Source organism: Phalacrocorax carbo, chromosome Z, assembly GCF_963921805.1.
Source record: "Phalacrocorax carbo chromosome Z, bPhaCar2.1, whole genome shotgun sequence".
Lineage (NCBI taxonomy): Eukaryota > Metazoa > Chordata > Aves > Suliformes > Phalacrocoracidae > Phalacrocorax > Phalacrocorax carbo.
In genome coordinates this window covers 53,214,850-53,237,969 of record NC_087548.1, presented here as the reverse complement: position 1 = coordinate 53,237,969, position 23,120 = coordinate 53,214,850, and the positions used below count along the sequence as shown (strand labels likewise).

At 41.7% G+C, this 23,120-nt stretch overlaps 1 protein-coding gene across 7 annotated transcripts in view; it reads left to right on the top strand.

The window, feature by feature from the left end:
• FSD1L (fibronectin type III and SPRY domain containing 1 like) overlaps nt 1–23,024 on the top strand; it is a 40,849-nt gene extending 17,825 nt beyond the window's left edge. For 2 of the 7 annotated variants that reach the window (XM_064437838.1, XM_064437837.1), the window contains 9 exons: nt 5,386–5,598; nt 7,070–7,279; nt 7,576–7,674; nt 9,424–9,550; nt 12,106–12,138; nt 16,068–16,165; nt 16,639–16,890; nt 17,214–17,302; nt 18,816–23,024. In XM_064437838.1, the coding sequence (XP_064293908.1) occupies nt 5,386–5,598; nt 7,070–7,279; nt 7,576–7,674; nt 9,424–9,550; nt 12,106–12,138; nt 16,068–16,165; nt 16,639–16,890; nt 17,214–17,302; nt 18,816–18,935 (1,241 nt within the window). In that variant the 3' untranslated portion in view covers nt 18,936–23,024. The remainder of the gene's footprint in view (nt 1–5,385; nt 5,599–7,069; nt 7,280–7,575; nt 7,675–9,423; nt 9,551–12,105; nt 12,139–16,067; nt 16,166–16,638; nt 16,891–17,213; nt 17,303–18,815) is intronic. The other 5 variants (XM_064437833.1, XM_064437832.1, XM_064437831.1 and 2 more) reach the window with 5 other exon arrangements.
• Nucleotides 23,025–23,120: the final 96 nt, after the last annotated feature.

Genomic DNA, 23,120 nt, shown 5'->3' with positions numbered 1-23,120 from the left:
TAAAAGCTGTGTGCACTGAGTTTAATTTGTTATTACCTGAATAACTTACAAAAACATACCTCTTGCACCCTAATGAGCAAATTTTTTAGAGTACCTAAACTCATTCATTGGATGTTAAGCTGAATACCTTGAGGCTAAAAGCTTTATAGTTTTATTGTATTTGTATGTCATACAGCGTTTCAAAAAATAACATTGATCTCAGAAGCGAGAATGAGTCTTTCAGATCATGTTTTTTCTTGAGTTATCAGTTCCTCTGTATTTCCTGAAGTTATTTTATCAAGACTGTACCTGCTAGTTTGAGGTTTAATGACACTCTGAAGTCAGTCATTTGCAGTAGTGTTAGGCACAGAACTGTAAACTGATATGTTGCCTGCAAGGGTGGTGATGTGGTCTGAAATGCGAGAGAGGGGTAATCTACAAGAGCAGCGATATTACCAGTATACAAAATGTGTATTGATGCATCTGTTTGTTACTGTCTGAAAGTAAACTTAGGTACAGTATTGCAGTATATATCTTCTATGTCTTTTTATTCATATTGGTTTCCTGTTTAAACCACTTTGCCCTTGACTGATACCAGGAATACATTGACAAGAATACTGCTGGCAGGAGTGTAAATTCTTTTGTCTCTAGGTCACTAATCCAAATCTGTTAAGGACTTGGCAGCATCAGTTTACATTTCTGCCCATTTATCTTGTATGCTGGAGATACAGTATGTGGTACCAAGTGTAGTAAATTACCAACATTATTCCTAGTGGTCAGCTAGCAGTGTCTAGGCTGAAATTTGTCTTTTAGTCTGTCCTGGTTTTGGCTGGGATAGAGTTAATTTTCTTCCTAGTAGCTGGCGTGGTGCTGTGTTTTGGATTTAGGATTGGAATAATGTTGATAACCGATGTTTTAGTTGTTGCTGAGCAGTGCTTACACTAAGCCAAGGATTTTCCAGCTTCTCATAATGCCCTGCCAACAAGGAGGCTGGAGGTGCACAAGAAGCTGGGGGAGACACAGCCAGGACAGCTGTCCCAAATGACCGAAGGGGTATTCGGTACCATATGACATCATGCTGAACAAAAAAACTGGGGAGGCTGACTGGGAGGGTGAGGCCACTGCTCAGGAACTGGCTGGGCATCGGTCAGCGGTTGGTGAGCAACTGCATTGTGCACCACTTGTTTTGTCTATTCTTTTATCATTATAATTTCCCTTCTTTTTCTGTCCTATTAAATTGTCTTTATCTCAACCCACAAGCTTTATTGTTTTCCTTATTCTTTCCCCCATCCCACTAGTGTGGGGGGTGAGCAAACAGCTGTGTGGTGTTTGGCTGCCTGAGAAGTTAGACTCTGGGTGGCAGTCATGGGTCTGTATTTCATAGATAAGGGTACAAGGTAGGTAAGCTGATCACATGTTTAACAGGAATGGGAGTGTAAAGATCTAAGAGCAAGTATGAACAAACTCTTGTATCTAGATGAAGATATTTAGTATGACCTTTCTTGTACACACATTGTCCTTATCAAATATGTAGGCATTTGAATTGCTTGGGTATTTGACTTTTAAACAGGAAAATTAACTGTATATTAGTCTTGCTTTCTTCTACTGTAGCACCAAGCTATCAAATTACTCTGACACCCAATACTGATAGCTCAAACTGTTGCAGGCAAAATATTAATGTCCTTGCCTGGGAGACTGAAAACAGGTTTGTTGTTGTGGTAATGCAGGCACTTGAACACTGCTTGCTAGAATTGTGCTGAAGACTTGGTCACTCCAAACACATGGAAGATTCTTTAGCTGGTATCTTATACCATGACAAAAATAATTGGGGTAGGTAGCTAAACCTACAGGCATGTGTTCTGAAATACCTGCCCTTACCTTAACTTTTCTTTTGCCTAAGAAGGAATCTTAGGCAAATGATGATGTTATTCTCAAATTGTTGTTGGATGACTTTGAAATTTGATGGAAAATACATGTTTTTAACACTTGAGATTTGTTGTAGTTTAACCCTGGCAGGCAGCTAAGCACCATACAGCTGCTTGCCCACTCCCCCCTGCTGTGGTGGGATGGGGAAGAGAATCAGGAGAGTAAAAATAAGAAAACTTGTGGGTTGAAATACAGTTTAAGTCAAGCAAAAGCTGCATGATAAGTTAATTCATTCATTTCTTTCCATGGGCATGCAGGTATTCAGCCATCTCCAGGAAAGCAGGGCTCCATCACACATAACAGTGACTTGGGAAGACAAACACCGTCACTACGAACGCCCCCCCTTCCTCCTTCTTCCCCCAGCTTTATATGCTGAGCATGACCTCATATGGTGTGGAAATTTCTTGGGTCAGCTGGGGTTCCAGCTGTCTCCCCTCCCAGCTTCTTGTGTACCTACTACTGGTGGTGTGGGTTGAGAAGCAGAAAATCCCGTGACTCTGTTCAGCAATACCTAAAAGCTCTGTGTTATTGAAACTGTTTCCATCACAAATCCAAAGCATAGCACCATACAAGCCTCTATGAAGAAATGTAACTGTCCCAGCCAAAACCAGTACAAACCTAAATACTTTTGCTTTCAGACTCTTCTGTGCTGCTTATTTGTGCTCAAGCATTTTAAGCCTATACCACCAGTTTCAGTGTAATTCCTGCTTGGCTTAAACTGTGGGGATGTGAGAGGTGAAAGTAGTCCTAGGTTAAAATACTTGAACACATCACAAAGGGAAAGTGTGAGAAGGTGTGAAGTAGTGTGAATAAAGCACACTCGGCCTTCTGCTTCTAATGGACCTCCTATACCTAGGAGGTGTTTGTCTCTAGATGGAAGAAGTACTCATCTCTGACTCAATGATAATTAATGTGATGCTGATTGTCATTGGTCATTGTGGAGGGAAGCCGTGGCTAACAATCTGTTCAGGAAATAGTTGTTTCAGCTGCATAATGGCAACCTGTATGCAATTAGGACTTGGTTACTGGGACATAACGATACAGAATTAAGAGAGTTAAGGGTTTGAGATTATGTAAAGGGATGATTTTTGACAAACAAAACCTGCAGTTCTGTAAGATCTACAGATGCTTCAGTATTGCACTTTTTTGATGCTCCTGCTTGACATATTGACTTGCAGGCCACTTTTATATCTATTTCAAGATCACATGAACGCTGAAACAAAGGAAAAGTGTTTGTAGATCCCTCCTCCAAAACCTGCAAAGAACAAAGCATCTTTTTCACTTCTTCCAGCAAAAGTCTTCCTTGAATGTAACTTAGATGCTACAAAGAGTATGCAAATACCTTCTTTTGAAAAATATTTTCCAGTCACTTATGTGCTCTTTGATTTCATGGAAGTAGACTTCTATTGTCTATAAATAAAACTTCAGTCTTTTCTTTAGTAAATCTTAAGAATTCTTTCCCCTTCTTTCAAGACACAGGATGAAAAGGAAAGAAAACTAAGTAACTGCTTACCGTCTACTGGAAACTATTAGAATCATAGAATCATTAAGGTTGGAAAAGACCTCTAGGATCATCCAGTCCAACTGTCAACCCAACACTACCATGTCTCTTAAACCATGCCCTGAAGTGCCATGTCTACATGTCTTTTAAATGCCTCCAGGGATGGTGATGCCACCACCTCTCTGGGCAGCCTGTTCCAATAACCGACTACTCCTTCAGGAAAGATATTTTTCTTGTATCAAACATAAACCTCCCCAGTCACAGCTTGAGGCCATCTTCTCTCATCCTATCGCTAGTTACTTGGGAGAAAAGACCAACACCCACCTCACTACAACCTCCTTTCAGGGAGCTGTAGAGAACAATAAGGTCTCCCCTCAGCCGCCTTTTCTCCTGACTAAACAACCCCAGTTCCCTCAGCTGCTTCTCATAAGGCCTGTTCTCCAGATCCTTCACCAGCTTTGTTGCCCTTCTCTGGACACGCTCCAGTACCTCAATGTCCTCCTTGTACTGAGGGACCCAAAACCGAACACAATGTTCAAGGTGCAGCCTCACCAGTGCCAAGTACAGGGGCACGATCACTGCCCTACTCCTGCTGGCCACACTATTCCTGATACAAGGCAGGATGCAGTTGGCCTTCTTGGCCACCTGGGCACGCTGCTGTCTCATGTTCAGCTGGCTGTCAACCAGCACCCTCAGGTCCTTTGCCACCAGGCAGCTCTCCAGCCACTCTTCCCCAAGCCTGCAGCGTTGCACGGGGTTGTTGTGGCCCAAGTGCAGGATCAGGCACTTGGCCTTGTTAAACCTCATACGATTGACCTCAGCTGTCCTGCCCATCCAGATCCCCCTGCAGAGCCTTCCTACCCTCGAGCAGATCAACAGTCCCACCCAACTTGGTGTCGTCTGCAAAATTCCTGAGGGTGCACTCGATCCCTTCATCCAGATCATTGATAAAGATATTAAAGAAGACTGGCGCCAAAACTGAACCCCTGGGGAACCCCGCTTGTGACCCGCCGCCAGCTGGATATCGCGCCATTCACCCCAACTCTCTGGGCTTGGCCATCCAGCCAGTTTTTTACCCATCAAAGAGTATACTCATCCATGCCATGAGCCGCCAGCTTCTCTTGGAGGATGCTGTGGGAGGCAGTGTCAAAGGCTTTCCTAAAGTCCAGGTAGACAACATCCACAGCCTTTCCCTCATCCACTGGGTGGGTCACCTAGCCATAGAAGGAGATCAGGCTGGTCAGGCAGCACCTGCCTTTCATGAAGCCCTGCTGGGCGGGCCTGATCCCCTGGTTGTCCTGCACAGGCCTGGTGAACACACTCAAAATGAACTACTCCATAACGTTCCCCAGCACCGAGGTCAGGCTGACAGGCTTATAGTTCCCTGGATCCTCTGCCTGGACCTTCTTGTAGATGAGCGTCATGTTGGCAAGCTTCCAGTCATCTGGGGCCTCCCCTGTTAACCAGGACTGCTGATCCATGATGGAGAGTGGGTTGGCAAGCTCCTCCGCCAGCTCCCTCAGTACTTCTGGGTGGATCCCGTCCAGCCCCACAGACTTGTGAGTATCCAGGTGGCACAGCAAGTCATCAACTGATTCGCCCTGAATTATGGTGGGGTTTATCCTGCGATCTGTCCCCATCTTCCAGCTCAGGGGGCTGAATATCCTGGGGATAACTGGTCTGGCAGTGAAAGACTGAGGGAAAGAAGGCATTAAGTATCTTAGCCTTTTACTCATCCTGAGCGGCAATCTTTCTCTCTGTGTCCAACAGAAGATGGAGATCCTCTTTGGTTCTCTTTTTGTTGTTAATGTATTCGTAAAAGTATTTTTTGTTATCCCTTACAGAAGTGACCAGGTTGAGTCTAGCTGGGCTTTTGCTTGCCTAATTTTCTCTCTGTAAGACCTGATGAGGTATCTGTCCTCCTCTTGCTTTGCCTGCCTCTTCTTCCAAAAGTGATAGGCTCTCCTTTTTTTCCTGAGTGCCAGCAAAAGCTCCCAGTTCAGCCAGGCAGGTGTTCTTCCCTGCTGGTTGTTCTGGTGGGACATGGGGACAGCCTGCTCCTGCACCTGCAAACTTCCTTCTTCAAGAAAGCCCAGCCTTCCTGGACTCCTTTGCCCTTCAGGACATCCTCCCAAGGGACTCTCCCAACCAGTGCCCTGAACAGGCCAAACTCTGCCCTCCGGAAGTCCATGGTAATGGTTGTGGTATTTACACTGCTAATTCACAGAATCACAGAATGGTAGGGGTTGCAAGGGACCTCTGGAGATCATCTTGTCCAACCCCACCTGCTTGAGCAGCGACACCCAGAGCAGGGGGCACAGGACCGTGTCCAGGCAGGTTTTGAATGTCTCTGGTGAAGGAGATTCCACAACCTCCCTGGGCAGCCTGTTCCACTGCTCTGGCACCCTCACAGGAAAGAAGTTTTTTCTCATATTGAGGTGGAACTTCTTGTGTTCCCATTTGTGCCCATTGCCCCTTGGCCTGGCATTGGGCACCACTGAAAAGAGCCTAGTCCCATCCTCCTGACACCCACCCTTCAGATATTTATAGGTATTGATGAAATCCCCCCATAGTCTTCTCTTCTGCAGGCTGAACAAACCCAGGTCTCTCAGCCTGTCCTCATAAGGGAGATGCTGCAGTCCCCTGATCATCTTGGTAGCTCTCCGCTGGACTTGCTTAAGCAGTTCCCTGTCCTTCTTAAACTGGGGGGCCCAAAACTGCACACAGCACTCCAAATGTGGTCTCACTAGGGCTGAGTAGGGGAGGAGGCTAACCTCTCTCAATCTGCTGGCCACATTCCTTTTAATGCAGCCCAGGATACCGTTGGCCTTCTTGGCCACAAGGGCACATTGTTGGCGCATGGTCAGCTTGTCCACCAGCACTCCCAGGTCCTTCTCAGTGGAGCCACTTTTCAGTAGTTCAGCCCCCAGCCTGAACCGGTGCATGGGGTTGTTCCTCCCCAGGTGCACTTGCTTTTGTTGCATTTCATCAGGTTCCCCTCAGCCCAGCTCTCCAGCCTGTCCAGGTCTCGCTGGATGGCAGCACAGCCTTCTGGTGTATCAGCCACTCCTCCCAGCCTGGTATCATCAGCAAACTTGCTGAGGTTACACTCTGTCCCTTCACCCAGGTAACTGATGAATACGTTGAACAGGACTGGACCCAGCACAGACCCCTGAGGAGCACCGCTAGTGATAGGCCTCCATCCAGACTCTGCTCCATTGATCACAACCCTAATTGTAGTGGTCAAAGTAAACTGAAGTGATGCTGTTTGAGGGCGGCAGCTATAATTGCCTTCCAAAGACTCAGAAATAAAAGTTCACTTCTTAATGTTCTTCCTTTGTAGTGGTGTTCTAAATGTAGGTTCATAATTTTAAGTGCACTCTACTGTCTCATGTCCTCACTGCTTGCAGAAGGGGATCAGCCCAACTTATTGACCAAACAAACATATGTTCACTCTAGAGCTAATGCATATTTATTCTTTTGTGACATGCATGTGAAGTGATATGCCTAGTCTTCTGTTGTCCTTTGCTAATGGAATAGATCTAATAGGAATGAGTGTTACTGGCCCAAGGGCGACTTCTGAACTCTGTAAATCCAAGGAAACATATTAATATTCAGTTCATTCACTTCTTTAAACTGATGTATATATTTGTGTTTCTGCAGTCCCTAAAGCTCCAGAGATAGATCTAGCAGCATGTCTGGTTGCTGATAACTGCATAACAGTATCGTGGACAATGCCTGAAGAAGACAGCAGAATTGATCATTTTGTACTGGAGTATAGGAAAACCAACTTTGATGGGCTTCCTCGAGTAAAAGATGAACAGCGTTGGGAACTGATAGACTATATTAAAGCTACTGAATATACATTATCAGGTAAAGGTTTTTTATGCTTCAAAACTGAGAGTGTTGATACAACTCTTTATGCTTGGAAGTTCTGCAAAATACCCACTTTCACATAAGCCTGGGGTGGTTTGTACAATAACGGCGTGGCCTTTTATTTTGACTGAGGTTTTGTGAAAAATCATTTGTTACATAAAGGTCATGCTAATATTTAAGCTGTTTTTTGGAGATTGAGATAAATGGACAACAGCTACATGGAATAGAACTTAGTCTTGTAAAAATTATCAGTAATTAATATCAATTCAAGTTTCTAAACATTCACTTTTTAGGTCTGAAATTTGATACAAAATACATGAACCTTAGAGTACAAGCTTGCAACAAAGCTGTGGCAGGGGAATACTCTGATCCCGTGACTCTGGAAACCAAAGGTAAAATTTGAAAGACTCTAACCTTAGGTGTAGTGAAAACCCTGCACTTGCTGTTCTGCCTTCATATATGAACTTGTTATTAAGTCTGCTTCTGTATGAGCACTGCTGAAACGTGTCCTAAGTGAAAAGGAAAACCATTTCTGTAAAGCATTAAGAAGCTTCTTGGCATAAAGCTAGCCTTGTAGCATTCAGACGCTAAAAATAAGGTAGCACTGTAACTTTCTCCATCAGAGCTTGACAGTGGTTGTTTTGAACTGTGAATTGACAGTATTATGTGCTGCTACGTCATGCCAACATATAGCAAGGGAAAATGAATGTTGTGGCTGAGCATTGGTATAGGGCTCTTAGGGTTGGTGGAGTTGGCTGGTCATTGGTACTTGGCATGTGACAGGTAATAGCTTTCTCTAAGTAGGAAGAGCTGAAAAGGGTTTTTTTGACTTTGTAGCTGTACATTCCGATCACTATCAGTATTCAAAAAATAGGCAGCTCTAAACTGCTGAAGTGATTAAGTCATTGTGTTAGAAATCAGTTAGTCTGAGGATGGTGGCTTCCTAACATCGTTTTGTAAATAAACTAGAAGAAAAATTTCATGGAAGTCATGTTTTGTGATCAGATCAAAGAACACAAAACTTAACTGTTATAATGGAGATTATAATCCTGAGACTTTAATTGTAGCCAAATCTGTAGTGTAAAGGGCAAAATGACTGATGTGAACTGGGTAATTAAAATATAAATTCTGTAACTTGTGAATGTTACTTCGAAAAACAAAGCTATATGCAGTTTGAATGAGCTGATGAGCATTCTGGTAACTTTATAAAACAATTTTAATACTCTTAAGCAAGAGTCATTATCAGATATATAATATCCATTTAATACCCACTTATATTCTTTACTCCAACACCAGAAAAATAATTCTGATTTTGAGTATTTGGACGGTTACCATGCTTCCCATATTATTTTCATTATTTCTGTGTGAACATTTAGTTCACTTTCTTTAATAATCAGACTGTAGAAACTCGGTATCCTCATCCATGTACTTAACTTATTGGTTTTTAGGCTTGTGTACTGTTGAGCTCTAAACTCTTAAAATCTCAAGTATACTTTCTTTCAGAGTCACACAATAATATCTGATGGTCTTGGGACACTTACAGAATAGTCTGTAAATAAACATCTTTAGGGAACTTGGCCTGTTGTATTAGTTTTGTTCTCTTGGATGAAGGACTTGGCTGCAACAAATACCTAGTCTCTTCTAGGTGACATGCATCCTCTACTGTTCTTGTATCTGCAGTTGGAGTCACAGTTCAACTCGGCCTGTATGTGCTACCCTGTCAATTTAGTATTCTCCAAGTCTGCAATCCTTATTTATCATAAATGTCTTGTTGGAGAATCAGTGCTGCAGAGCGCTGAAAACAAGATGCCTTTTGAAATCATTCATGATTTTAAGAATCTAGGGAGTAGGCTGTAGCAGAAAGCATGAGGTGCATTTAAGTGTGGATACTACAGTGTTATAAAGATGAAAAAAACTTACTTTGTAACCTGTGCACTGAAGGTGGATAGTTGGGCTTTACTTAAAGGGCTCCTTAACTTGATTACAAGCATCAGACTGAAAAGCTGATGTTTCAGTTAAGCGGAATAGTGCTCTGCTGCAGCTTACTTACTCTTACTACTGCTTCTATAATTTTCTTTGAATAGCCACTGTTGGGAGAGAGCATTGCACCATTTCACTGTTTTGCATTTTGTCTTGACCAGCGTTTGTGTTCAGTTTGGACAGTACTTCATCTCATCTGAACTTGAAAGTTGAAGATACCTATGTTGAATGGGATCCTACTGGAGGCAAAGGCCAAGAAAAAACAAAAGGGAAGGAAAATAAAAGCAGGTAGGAACCCTGTTTCATAAATGTTTCTGTTGCCTGGGTTGTCTCATCTGGCAAATAAGCAAAGAGGGCAGGGGGAATTAAAGCACTAGAGGACAGTGGGACACTGAAGGAATTTTCTTTCAGAAATCTTTCTCTGGAAGAAATTTTTATGTTTTAATTTCCCTTCCCCTGTCACACAGATGCAGAGGTATTAGATGGAATTTATTTGAAATGTGTCTTAATCAATGAACAGGATTTAATTATTTTTAAAGTCCATTTATTAGGGTGGCATTCAAGGCACTGAAATAACTTGTAGATGTGGTGGGTTGACCTTGGGTAGCCACCAGGTGCCTGCCAAGCTGCTCTGTCGCTTCCCCTCCTCAGCTGGACAGTGGGAGAGAAAATATCACAAAAGGTTCATGTGTTGAGATAAGGGCAGGGAGATCACTCCGCAATTACTGTCACAGGCAAAACAGACTTGACTTGGGGAAATAAAATTTATTGCCAATCAAAAGTCAGAGTAGGATAATGAGAAATAAGAACGAATCTTAAAATACTTCGCCCCTCCCTTCCTCCAGGCTCCACTTCACTCCTGACCTCTTTACGTCCTCCCCCAGAGCAGCGCAGGGGGGTGGGAAGTGGGGGTTGTGGTGTATTCACTGTGTGTGGCCTCCTTACAATCTTCCCCTGCTGCAGTGTGGAGTCCCACCCAAGGAAGACAGTCTTTCACAAACTGCTCCAGCGTGGGCCTCCTCCATGGGGTGCAGTCCTTCAGGAACAGACTGCTCCAGTGCGAGTCCCACATGGGCCCACAGGTCCTGCCAGCAGCCTGCTCCAGCATGGGCTTTCCATTGGCCGCAGCTTCTTTCAGGGCACATCCACCTGCTCTGGTGTGCAGTCCTCCATGGGCTGCAGGGTGGCTATATTCTCAGTCCTCTCTCCCAGCTGCTCTCGTGCGGCCGTTATCGCCTGGTCTTAAATATGTTATCACAGAAGCACTGCCACCATCACTGATGAGTTCAGCCTTGGCCATCAGCCTTGGCAGGTCTGTCTTGGAACCAGCTGGCACTGTCTCTGTCTGACATGGGGCAGCTTCTGGCATCTTCTCATAGAAGCCACTCCTGCAGCCCCCACCGCTACCAAAAACTTGCCACGTAAACCCAATACAGTAGATAAAGTAAATGTCAGCAACTGATGTAGTTCTGTTGCAGGTCAGTACAGGTGAATAGGCAGCTTTTCTACTATATAAAATAGGAAAGAGCTGGCTGCTTTGTCTTTTCAAAAAAAGCGAAGGTTAAATAAATTGGTATTATCAGTGTTTGAATTTGTTACCTCATAACCCTCACTGGAAAGGAAAAAGGTACCCAAAAAAAAAAAACAGATAGTAAAAGACAATGGATAATGGAACATAACTCTTGTAAAAGTGGCAGCCCCTAAACATATTTACCAACTATTGTCATCTTGGAAAAGCCCTTAAGTAACTTCAACAGAATTCTTGGTCAACCGTGGAGTGTTAGGCTTTTAGATGTGGTTTATTCAGAATCATTGAATAAATATGGTTGGAAAAACATCACTGGATCAGTCTACTCTGGCTGAGCCTTGAATATATCCAAGAATGAAGAATATGTTAGCTTGCTGGGCCTCTATTCCAGGCCACCTTCAGTGGAGGGGAGGGATATCATGATCTGATTGGAATTTCCTGTGGTGCAGTGAGTGCCTCTCACCTGTCAGTGTGCACCCCTCCGAGAAGAGCCTGGCTCCGTCTTCTGTGTACCTTCCTGTTACATTGTTAAAGACAGCAATTAGCTCTTGTCTTCCTGAGGCTGAGCAAACCCAATTGATTTCCTGCGCTCCAGTCTGTTAATTGTGCTGTTGGCCCTCCACTGGACTTGCTCTAGTATGTCAGTGTGTAGTCCTGTGGAGCCCAGACCTGGACACAGGACTTTCAAGCTCAGTCTGGCAAGTGCCAAATTGAGAGGAGCAGTCGTTTGCCTTGGCCTCCTGGTTGCTGTCTTGCTGCTACAGCCCAGGATGTGGTTGGCCACCTCTGCCACAAGGGCACAGTGCAGTGTTTTGTCAACAGTTGTTGTCCACCTTTTGTCAGCTCCTGTTGCCGACCACAACTCCCAGCTGCTCTTCCCTTGGTTGTCCCCCAGCCTGTCCTATTGTGTGGCGTTCTTCCATCTGGAGAACACTATCCATAGCTGTGAGCCAGGTGTTCAACTGGTTCTGTATGTGGTCTGTGGCCCACTACCCAGACTGTATCTTGCCTCTTGAGGTTTGGGGATACTGTGTAGGAATGGGTCAAAAGCCTTGCTAAAGTCAAGGTGTGAACAGTGTCTATTGCTCTCACCTTGACCACACTGCTGGCTGCTTTTTCCTCAAAGACAATTGTCTTTCAGCGTGTGCTTTCTGGTATAAAGAGCACTGCTTGAGATAATTTATGAACAAATACCTTCCCTATAGGCATATACTGCCAGAAGCATGGTAGAATAAGTTTTAGTGGCACCTTAAAAATGGGGATAACATCCTGTGGTAATAGAAGTTGCTTAATGACTACTTATTTCTGTTGACAGTGGCCACAATCCTCTGCTGAAGAGCAATAGAAGGTGATAATATACCTCTTATTCCTAGGATCGAGCACCTAGTTACTTTGGGAGTCTATGCTACTTTCCTTTGCTTGATGTAGTAAGAAATAAATCTAATAGCCTTTACCAGTAACAGTAAACATACGCTTTTAAAAATTATTTTGAAGTTTAATTCAGATTCACAGAGATTATATATATGTTTTGTAGTGACTGGAAAACAGTCTTCCTGGAGGAACATCTTAGTGTGTAGGAGACCTGATTTGCAATGGTTCGAAGGGCATTACATATTCTGGTGTTGATACAAAGATTCTTGGTACTTAAAGATATATTGATGCTTACCTAACCTTCTGGCACATGATGGCACACTATATTTTTTACAAATGCAGTAGAGTTCCTTTCTGAGAATTTTAAAATAATTTTTTTAGTTATTATTTTGGAATCTGAAAACCTTTTGCCTCTGAACTTGTGCTATAGCTATTACTAGGCATCAGAGGAAAAGTGTGTTTTTACACTTTCAAAGAGGTTGAATTTTAGCCTGGTGGCATGTGTAAAAGGCTTCATGGCAATTCTAATTGCAGAACCAACTGTTCAAATGAGAGTCTCTTTTTGGATACGTCAAGGCAGCTAAAATACTGTCCTATTTATGTGGTTTAGTGCAAAATTTTTTCATTATTTTTCTAATAAAATTCCTGTTTGAGAAATTACTTCTGTTTTTGCTCCCTTGCACTTTTTCACTAGTTTAGAAGTTGTGGGACCAAAACAAATGCCCAGGTTCCTAATTTCTTGTAGGTGTTACTCCTCTGTATTCATCCATCAGGTGGATATATTTTTGGCTTGAGATCAGCAATTAAGTTTGTGTAGGCAAAATGAACTCTTGAAACCGTGCAGTGTTGATAGTTCTACTACACAAATCATATTGATTTCTGCTAAACTTAAGTTTTAAAGCTGCCTTGGAGATATCGCCACTTGCTCAAGAGGCTCTGGGAGTCTGATACCTTGGTCTCTCTTTGTAGCTGTTGGTAAAGAACTTCCCTGGTTCTGGCCTTTGCTGTGGTAGAAGGGCATGGTCACCTGTTCAACTTGGCATCTCAGGCTGACCTTTTCTAGCAGGAGATTCAGATAAGCTTTGATCCTGGCAGGAGGCTTGTGTTCCCTGTTAATAGTATCCATGCAACGTTGTCTGCATTAGAGGGAAAATTTGTAGCTAGCTCCATAACTGGTGGAAAAAAGTTGCAGTATAATTGTTTTAAACATCAAATGTGCAGCTTTCAATGGTTGGAAAGACACAATGGCAATAAAATGCTTAATGATCTGTAATATATTTATTACACTAGAAAAAAGTCTCTGGGTAACTTCTGATATCCCTCCTTGAGCTTTCTTCTCCAAAAGGGGCTATATCTTGGAATACGTTTTATTTGCTGGAACGGATGAGAAGACTGAGACCAACTGCAGTGCTATTAGGCAACAATCCTAACCATGAGATGAGACTATCTGGTCACTGAATAGTGGAAGAAATGATAGTTTCTGTAGTTTCTAGTTACTATACTAGATAATAGAAACTGTGCTGTATTGGAAAATGGGCACCAAACTGACTTTCTGCTATAAAATTTCCTGCTTTTCCCTATTGGAATGGAGACCTAAGCACTGGGGCAGGGGGGCAAAAACCAACCAAAAAACCCAAACTCAAACCCAACTGTTTTTCCAAACTTTTATGCCAAATATTTAGTGTTGTTTTCTGACCTGTTAAAGGCTGTTAGAATTTGAGCGGACAGAGCATATGCAGTGGCCATTTACAGAAGATTTAAACAAAATAATTATATTGAGGACCCTTTAATGCCTTCCTAAGTTTGAGAAAATACTAGCAAAACATCTGCATTTTTCTTATGGCAATTCTCTAAGTGGCCACACTGCTTTCTGCATAACTCATTTATACTGAATCTAATAGAAAAATTTCAGCAGCTTTTGTTGGAAGTGTGAGTGAATGGTCTCTGATGCACTTGAAGCAGTATGGAATCTGCAAAGAGTGATGGTCCCCCCTGAAATTATGCCTTAATTCTTCGCTTTGCTTTTTTCTCCCCATGCTATCACTTGTTCCCTTTTTGTTTGGTAAGTAAACTACAGCCTCTTGCATGTTAACAAAACTGAAAAGCATTTGATGTGGTGCACATGTACAATATATGCTTACCCCTTCATGGAACTCTTGCAAGCAATTTAGAAGCTTAGTTGTCTTCTGATCAGTACTGGCAAATCTATATGCTGAATGGTGATGCTAAAGCAGACAGCCTTTTCATCAGTGATTTCTTGTAGACTTCTGTAACTGGAATTAGACAAACTTGGTCAGGAAGATGAACCAGAGGTTCTAGCATACTTATGTATGACAGCTTATACCACTCAGCTTTTGTTTCCCATATGACTTTATTTAATGAAGGTACCAGACAAAAGGGCTGTTTTCCAACCCCTTACGAAATGTTACTTGGGAACAATTCCAGAAAACTTGAAATCAGTGTTGAACAAATCAGAAAAGAAAAAAGCTAAACTTCACTGTATTAGTGGATATCTGAGAAGCAATTAGCTTTACCAAATTGTAGCTGAAGTAAAAGCTGGAGAGAGAACTTTCTTTTGTGCATGGTAACCCTTCTAAGGCTAATGTATGATAGACTACGGAAGATGAGGATTTGAAAATAACTTCTCACGTGTATTTCAGAGACCTATTTTGTACTTCAAATTTTTTTTGTCAATGGAATTAAGCTGCAAACTGCATAGCTATTTCTGAGGGGTAAAAATTCTTTGCTACTGATTGCCTTTAAAATAATAAGCAGATATGATTCTCTGGCTACTGAGGTTTAGTATTCACTGTAATTTGCAAATAGCCTTCATTTTGTTTAATGGTTAAATTGCTAGGAATTATATTTGATGACATAACCAAGGTAAAATAAAACATTTTAAAACCTCATTAAGTTAAAATTCTTCTTTTATGCAACTGATTGCTCATTAGAATATGTTTCTGAGCAAAGCATGTCTTGTATTTTACTGTTGCTTCCTGAGAATGCTATTGAAAAGTATGATTAGGAAATCTAATCCTTTCTTGATTGACATTAGAGTCTTAAATTACTTTTGTGGAGTTGCTATGTGCTTCTCAGCACAATGTGTTGTGACACAATTTCTTTTCTGTAGTCTTTGAGTTAATATAATCAAATAAATTCCCCACCCTTCAATATACTTTTGGTGTTTGAATTTTTTGGGGAGGCGTGTGGGGGGAGAGTTGCAATGCATTAAAGTCTGGAAGCCTCACTTCATCTTTTTTTAATATACATTGTGTTCAGAATTGACACTCTTGGGTTTTCTATCATCTTCATTGTGTGTATTTTGAAATAAAATTATCACAATTTTATTACTTTCTTCTTTCGGTTATACTTTTTGATTACTTATAGAAGCCATACATGTGCTGAGAAACCTACTTTTAACACAATTGATGTTATTTTCCCATTCACTGGTGTTTAAATTCCAGTGGAAATTAGGCATCTTGGCCTTCAATATCAGCCCTCTACACATACTTATCTGGTTGTTATAGCTGATCTACAAGACTTATTAGGAATCTTATGCAGAAAGCCAGAAACATGAATTTTCTAAGGTTCTGTGTAGTACAGGCAAAATCTGTTTTATACAGGTGTTCATTCAAACCATGTGCCACACATCTGCTTTTTTCCCTGCTGTTTCCTTTCTCAGCTGCTTCTGAACTAGTTTTTTTACAATGTCTTCTATTTTTTTCTGGCTCGCATCTCTTCTCTCTCAGTTCTTGTGCATGCATGCTGTTAGAGGTGTTAAGTGGCTGAACTAATGTGCCATTTTAGTAGCTTACGTATGTTTATTGCACCCTAATTGACTCGGGAAAACTTGAGCGTGCATTTCTATAACTGCGTCCAAATATTGAACAGTCCATTTCTTCTTAGAAGTGGTGCACCGTCTCCAAAGAGGACATCTATTAGCACAAGATCCTTGGCAAGGGGCAGCAGAGATCGTTTTACCGGTGAATCATACACAGTGTTGGGTAAGGTGAACCTCTTACTTCTGTTAAAGATGTAATGCTGTGGAGGGCATATTAGGTAAGAATTTGAGGGAAAACTTGTGGTTGTTCAAGGCTGTGTACTTGATGCTGTCCTGCACAGAGGTAGTTTTGCCTATCTAACACCAGATTTTTGTGCTACAGCAAGTGTCTTGAAGTCTGTTGAAGCTCTTTATTACAAAGCTCTTAGTGACTGACATTCACTACGACTAAATGTGAATTGATGCTAAATGTATCTTGCTCAATGAGTGTAAGTAAAAACTGTCTCATTATTCTGTTTTATATTTATACCCAATTTTCTTGTACATTAGGTTTCTTTGTTCCTTATAGTTCTGATTTTTGTGTTTCTAAGTCTTCACCTTAAAATAAAACAGAAGAAATCAGTGGTGCCTATAAGGAAGCAAACATTGTAAGGTACACTTAATTATAGCAACTAAATGTATATTTCTTTTTGGTAGGAGACACTGCTGTTGAAAGTGGACAGCACTACTGGGAGGTGAGAGCCCAGAAGGACTGCAAATCCTACAGCGTGGGAGTAACATACAGAAACCTGGGGAAATTTGACCAGCTGGGAAAGACAAATTCAAGCTGGTGCATCCATATCAACAACTGGCTGCAAACCACTTTTTCAGCAAAACATAATAATAAAACCAAGACTTTAGATATGCCCGTTCCTGACAGAATAGGGGTATACTGCGACTTTGATGGAGGTAAATTACCATCTTATGAGATACAGCTAAAAACTTATCCGTGTCAAGATGAAGCAGTACAAGGCTAAAGTAGTACATTACTTCCAGACTGATACAGTCTGCCATGAAAATAAGGCCCAGAGCTGTTTGTGTAATAGTGCTTGTAGTGTCAGATGGCCTGGGTTCATCTGTATAACAGAGCTGCTAACTGAGAATTTCTCAGTCGTCTGGACTGTATTTAGTATGTTCTGGAAACCTTTCCCTGGAAAAGAATCAGTTTTACAAAATGTTACACAGCAATAGCATTTAAACATGTATTTCAACTTCTTTTCTGCCTCTTTCAGGTCAGCTTGCATTTTATAATGCAAACTCAAAGGAACTGTTACACACCTTCAGAACAAAGTTTGCCCAACCATTATTACCAGGCTTCACGGTCAGTATCTATAATATTTTGTGCAGTTTCTAGCACTGAATTCAGTTTACTGAGGACTTAATTGTTTTTTAAAGGAGGAACTTTAAAGGGAGCACTGTTTCCATCTGACTAATAATTTTTAAAAATGTTTAACTGTGTTCTTTTTTATTTCATGTGGCATTTAAAATAGCACTCCAATAGGAGAATTCTGCACCTGGATGTCTCTGCTATGTAAATTAAGGTCATTAAACTTTCGTAGGGTAAATTAATAGCACATTTTGGGAGCTGATGAGCCTGCTACAATGATTGACCCAAACTGATGCAGATAGGAGCCCAAGATGCTGCGAGCTGACAGAGCAGGTGTCGTGAGACATAACAAGACCAAGTGCTTCCCTGTGAGATACGAGACTCTAGCTTTCAATTCTTTAAAAGCTTAGTGGGATTTCCTTGCCAGTCATTTTGCTGGCCTGCATAACTTTTTTTGTGGCTCTAAGCTAATCAGTGAAAACTTGCTGCAATTCTAAAGACTCAAACCTTGCAAAAAATGGACAAGAAAAGGATTAGTTATCGCGTATTATTTTTCCTTTAATGTCTTAAGTAATTTGTTTAAGTAACTGAATTTGGAGGCTTCAGCTGTGTTATAAGGTGCCATCAAGTGCATCATACTTTGGGAGCAGGGTATAGGTCTGGAAAAACTTATGAATCTAGAGGAGGCTAGCATGCTAGTTCATAGTAACAACTCAGCTGCCTAGGCACTGATCTCTAGCTTTTTGTAATTCAGCCCATAAAAAACACAGCATGGTAATTTTAAAGTGTGATTAGGCCAATTAATAAAGTTGTTCTTTTGGGCATGGAGGAGGAATAGAAAAGTAGTAACATGCTCAGGCAGCCATACATCTAGCATTTCCAAACAACAGATTTTTCATTTGCATCAGACAGAATTTCTTTCACGATTTCTGGTGTTCACTAGGTGTACTGACAACAGGAGTCCAGATTTTTAACAACTATTTATTTGGAGGTGACTAAGGAAGTTGCCTTACTGATTCTTTTCAACATATGGGTAACGGGACAGCTTCAGAACTGTTGGGGTACATGTGTTAGTCATCCCTCTAGCATTGCTAAGGCTGACTCAATAAGTCAGTTCCTAAGGTATCCAAGGAAACATTTGCTTACCACGCTTCAGCCTAGTCTCATCCAGCCCCTGGTATTTAGTGATATCAGTCTTACAGGCACTGCTTGGGTTGGCCTGAACAGTTAAAACAAAAATGACAAGCTGCTTAATTGCAGCTCTCAAATTTATTCATAAACATGGCAATACATTCTTTCATGTAACTCAGTTGTAAAATAGATTCTGTGTGATTAGAATGTTTTACAGAGTGCTGTGACTAGAGAGCAAGAGAGAAGACAAATGCAGCTGCAGGATAAATTTTATGTTAGTTCCATTGTGGGATGGGAGAAGGAAGTTGTAGATGCTTCATAATGTTCAGAATATTGTTTTTTTTTTCTCTCCCCCCACCCCCCACCCCTTCCTTAGATCTGGTGTGGTGGGCTTACAGTGAGTACTGGATTGCAGGTGCCAACTGCTGTGAAAACGCTCCAGAAAAGTGAAAATGGATTAAGTGGTTCAACAAGCAGCCTAAACAATATTGCCTAGTAATGTCTATTAAACACTTCTATTGCTGAATGGTTTTTTTTTTCTGTGTAGCTGCCCCTCACAGAAGCTTATGAGCATTGGATTAAGCTGGTTTTGCTACCTACTGCTGTTTAAGGCCTAGGTACTGATAGTGCAAAAGTCTGGGGCTGAAGTGTTAGGAACCTACTGTGAATCCAGACAGAAATGTCAGACAGAAAATTGAACTGTTGCCTATTTTAAAAATCGGTGGAGAAATCAAGAGCTGTAACTATGTACTTTTCTAATACTGTATTTAAGCATTTTGCTATGGGCTTGAATATTAATTTTATTAATATTATTTTTCTATGAAGAATATAACAAGTACTGTTTTCTTAGCTCTCCTGACATGAATTGTTTGACTATATATAATTATTACTGGGCTTCCCATTAGAACTTGTGATATCAACTTACATTTCAAAAGAATATTGATTTGCTAGCCTAGTCTGGCAAAATACCACAGCAGTATGATTTCAAAAGAAGATTATAAGAAGTTGTAGGCCTGATAGAAAGAAACAGTAAGAGCAGTCTGTGATTTTTTTTTTCTGATACAAAATCCTCCTGTTTCCCATGAGTAACTCATTTAAATATCATATATTTAGAGTTTGGCTCCCATTTATAATGAATTACAGAAAATGTACAAATGTAGAGGTATTTAAAAAGCATTCTTATGTCCTCAGTGAAGATGCATTACGAGAGTAAGCCATTGAGCTAGGAAGTATTTAAGGTAAGAGGTTCAGAACCAAAAATCCAGAGCATTTTTTTAAGAACTACTGCATGGTACTGCTCTCTCAGAAGCTCCTAATTTTGGGTCATCTCTTGGTTTTCCAGTCTTGTGGCATTATTCTAATTGGATTCTGATAATCAGCAATTCACATTTTCATCACATGCGAATGACAAATTGAATCTTTGCTTGCTGGTAGCAAAGCTGCAATGCAGCTGAGGCTGGGAGCAAGGATGTTAGAGCCTCAGTTTAAATGCATCTCCCCATAGAAGAAGCGGGGGCAGGCAGCTATTGCTAAAACATCTCTCAGTCCACCTCAAGGCTGGCTAAGGCTTCTCAAACAGCTGTGTCAGTATCAAAGCTGGCTTTGAGCAGAAGCGGCAGTAAATTCCCGGTGATAGGGCAGCGCCCTCTGAGCCCAGGTACACATTTTTGCTACCTGCTTTGACCAGCCTAGTGAGGATTCCTGGAACTTTCTGGATAACTAGAGAAGTCCAAAAATGGCATGATTTCTTCATCCAGTAGAAATGTAGCTTATACATACAGCGTCCCATTCGTGCTAGCTTCTGCCATATGCTGTGTATATGTGGTTGTGAGAGTGGCTTTCAGAGGGTTGTATTCTAAAGGATCTCGTTATAGCCTCCAATTTAATGCCTTCCCCTTTTCTAAGGGCAAGAAAAAAGTGGAGAGTGAGTAAGTGCTTTGTCAGCTAACATACGATCTGCTGCTGGATCTGTGGTTATACATTTTCATTCACAAGTCAAGTGGAATGTTGAGCCTGGGTGTTCCATCATCTCAACTCCCAGTTGGAAGCTTAGTAACGATAGTTGAATGATTCATAGCAGCGGGAGAGCTAAAAAAAAATCATGTTATATTCTTCGTGGAAAATCCCAACTTTTCAATGAGAATTACTTGTGTATTGTAGACTGTTTAAATCTGCTTTCTTCCCTCTAATCAAGTCCAGGAGCCTGGAGATAACTTTCAGATACATGCTTGAATCTACTGTTTACTAACTGAAGATTTTCCCTAATATCACCTGAAAACTGTTTCAAATTCACGCTGATAGGGTGCATAACGAATTGGCTTCTTTCCTGCAGGGCCAAAGTACTTTTTCTTCTATGTATCTTTTAGTCTGTAAAGACCATCTAATCATGTTAAAACTTCTTAGTATCAATTGGTCCTTTGTGTCCATCAAGATTTCTCAAGAGGAGGAGAAATTCCTTGAAAGAACCTGTAAAAAACTGGTTGTGATGTTCAGGAGAAAACTTAAATTTTCTTCTTCATTTTAATACCTGCTCTAGAAAGTTTTCTCTTGAGAAATCATGAAGTTGACAGGACGGTTGAGCTCTTAATGTTCATTTCATATCTGGAACTTGAGCATCTCTAAATATTTGCATTGTGATAAAAGTTATCTGTAACCACTTTTGTAGAGGAAAGTGTAAAACAATTCCCAGTTTAACTGCACCTTCCTCTGCCAGTTTAGTGGCTTGGGGCTTGAAACAAAGATACCGAAAGGTGACATGGTTCTTAAATGAACAAGTGTCTGAATCTGCTTCACACATTATCTACAGTTGTTGTTGTCCAAATAGTCTGTGTAGTAATCTTAAATATTTCTTACTCTTCCCTTTTTACTGCTATGAACACCTGACTGGGAGTTCTAGGGGCTCAGCTGTTATGAACTCAGTGGCACGTGAGGGAGTGAGACTTGCATACTTGGACCCTGGTAGTGTTGAGAAAGAGGAGGGCTAAGCTGGATGCTTCTTGTTTTGAGATTTTCAAGTGACTGGGGTAAACAGGCATTTAAATGGGCTAGGACCTGTTCATGCTGCCCAGTCATCAGCTTGATCTGGGGTGTTCAGCTACAGTTTCTGTTTAAATTTCCCTTTTTGGAAAGAAAGGGAATGTTTACAATAACTTAATGTGTAGGGAGAAAGAACCATTAGTAATCTCCAACCCTACCTAAAAGCATTTACATTACAATGTTTTCTTAGCAAGATGTAGTGCAACCTGCAAGGTAAATTTGATATGCACGATGTAAAAATGTCATTTTTCTTTAACACTTCATTAGAAGAGAGCTTGAGGTATTTCATACTGTGAGTTGTGACTTGCAAGTTTGAGGTTAACTGATGTCCTAGATGAACTTAATGTGTGACTTTTTACCCTTAAAGGATGCATTTGTTATATAATAGTTTGCACAGATGTAAAATTTTTGCTGCTAACAGCTAGTCCAATTGTTTGTAGTAAATGGGGATATGAAGAATTGCCTTAAGCACTTTAGAATTTTTTTAGACTCTTCTTTTTTTTTTAAGCTAGCATCTGTCCGGTACCAATTATTGGTGATACTTTGTTGCGGTTGGTGCACTGTTTGTACCTGCAGCTAGAGAGGGATGCATGCAACCTATGAAGTTACTTTTTCCTAGGGGAATCTACTTCAGGGATTGGAGCGGTTGTTCTTCGGCAGTGTATCACGGATTTTGCAGGTCTGTAGTTTTGCCCTGTAATTAACACTGAGCATAATATGCCTGGTGATTTTAATAGTCCCTGAGCATCTCTGCTCTGGAGTTGATGCCATTTGGTGGCTAGGCAGGAGTTTTCTTCTGTATGACCAAAACAAGATTTTAGATTTTTTTTTCCAAAAATAGTGATTACTGGTAGTCTTTCAGAGTTAAAATAACTTCAGGATTACTTGTGAGGAACTGAAGGCTTCCCTTGAGATCTTAATGCATCAGGCACCTGTAGCTTTCATTGTTTCTATGGGAAGCTGTGTGAACTGCAGCAACGGATGTTAATTTCAGAAAGGACAGTCTGAAAGCATCCAGGGCGCTAGGTGCTTCTCCGAAAACCAAATATGGATGGCAGAGGGGTGACAGGTTTATTTCTCTAGCCATCCTCTAAGCAGAAAGTTGAGAGGCTGCTGTACAAACCCTGTTTCCTCCCCCCTTGTGCTCTCCCACGTCACTGCCGCGTCATATTAAGACTGGAGAAACGAACTGGTTCTCTCGGGAAGGATATCCGACTTAAATACCGTTAGCCTGGTAAGGATCGCAGGTCGTGGACGTGACGCTCAGTTTGGTGGGCGACGGCAGCGACTTCTGTGGGTCATCGCCGCCCCCGGCCTGGCTTGAGCCCGGATAGTCCGACCGACCGACCGACCGACCGACCGTCCGACCGACCGACCGCCGCCTGGGAGGGGAGGCCGGGCGCGGCGCTCCCCCACCGCGGGGCGCGGGGGAGCCCCCGGTGTCCCCGCTGCGGTGCTTGGGGCGCCTCTCGGCCGGCCCTGCCTTTCCCTGCCTTTCCTTTGTGTGCGATGGCAGCTTTTTGTATTAATACAGAAATTTGAAATCTGACGTGCCTACGTTTTTCCTCGTTTTTTATTAAATCTTCCTGCGCGGGCTGGGGAGGACCCGGGCTTCGGACCCCGCCGCGCATGCGCGCGGGGCGGC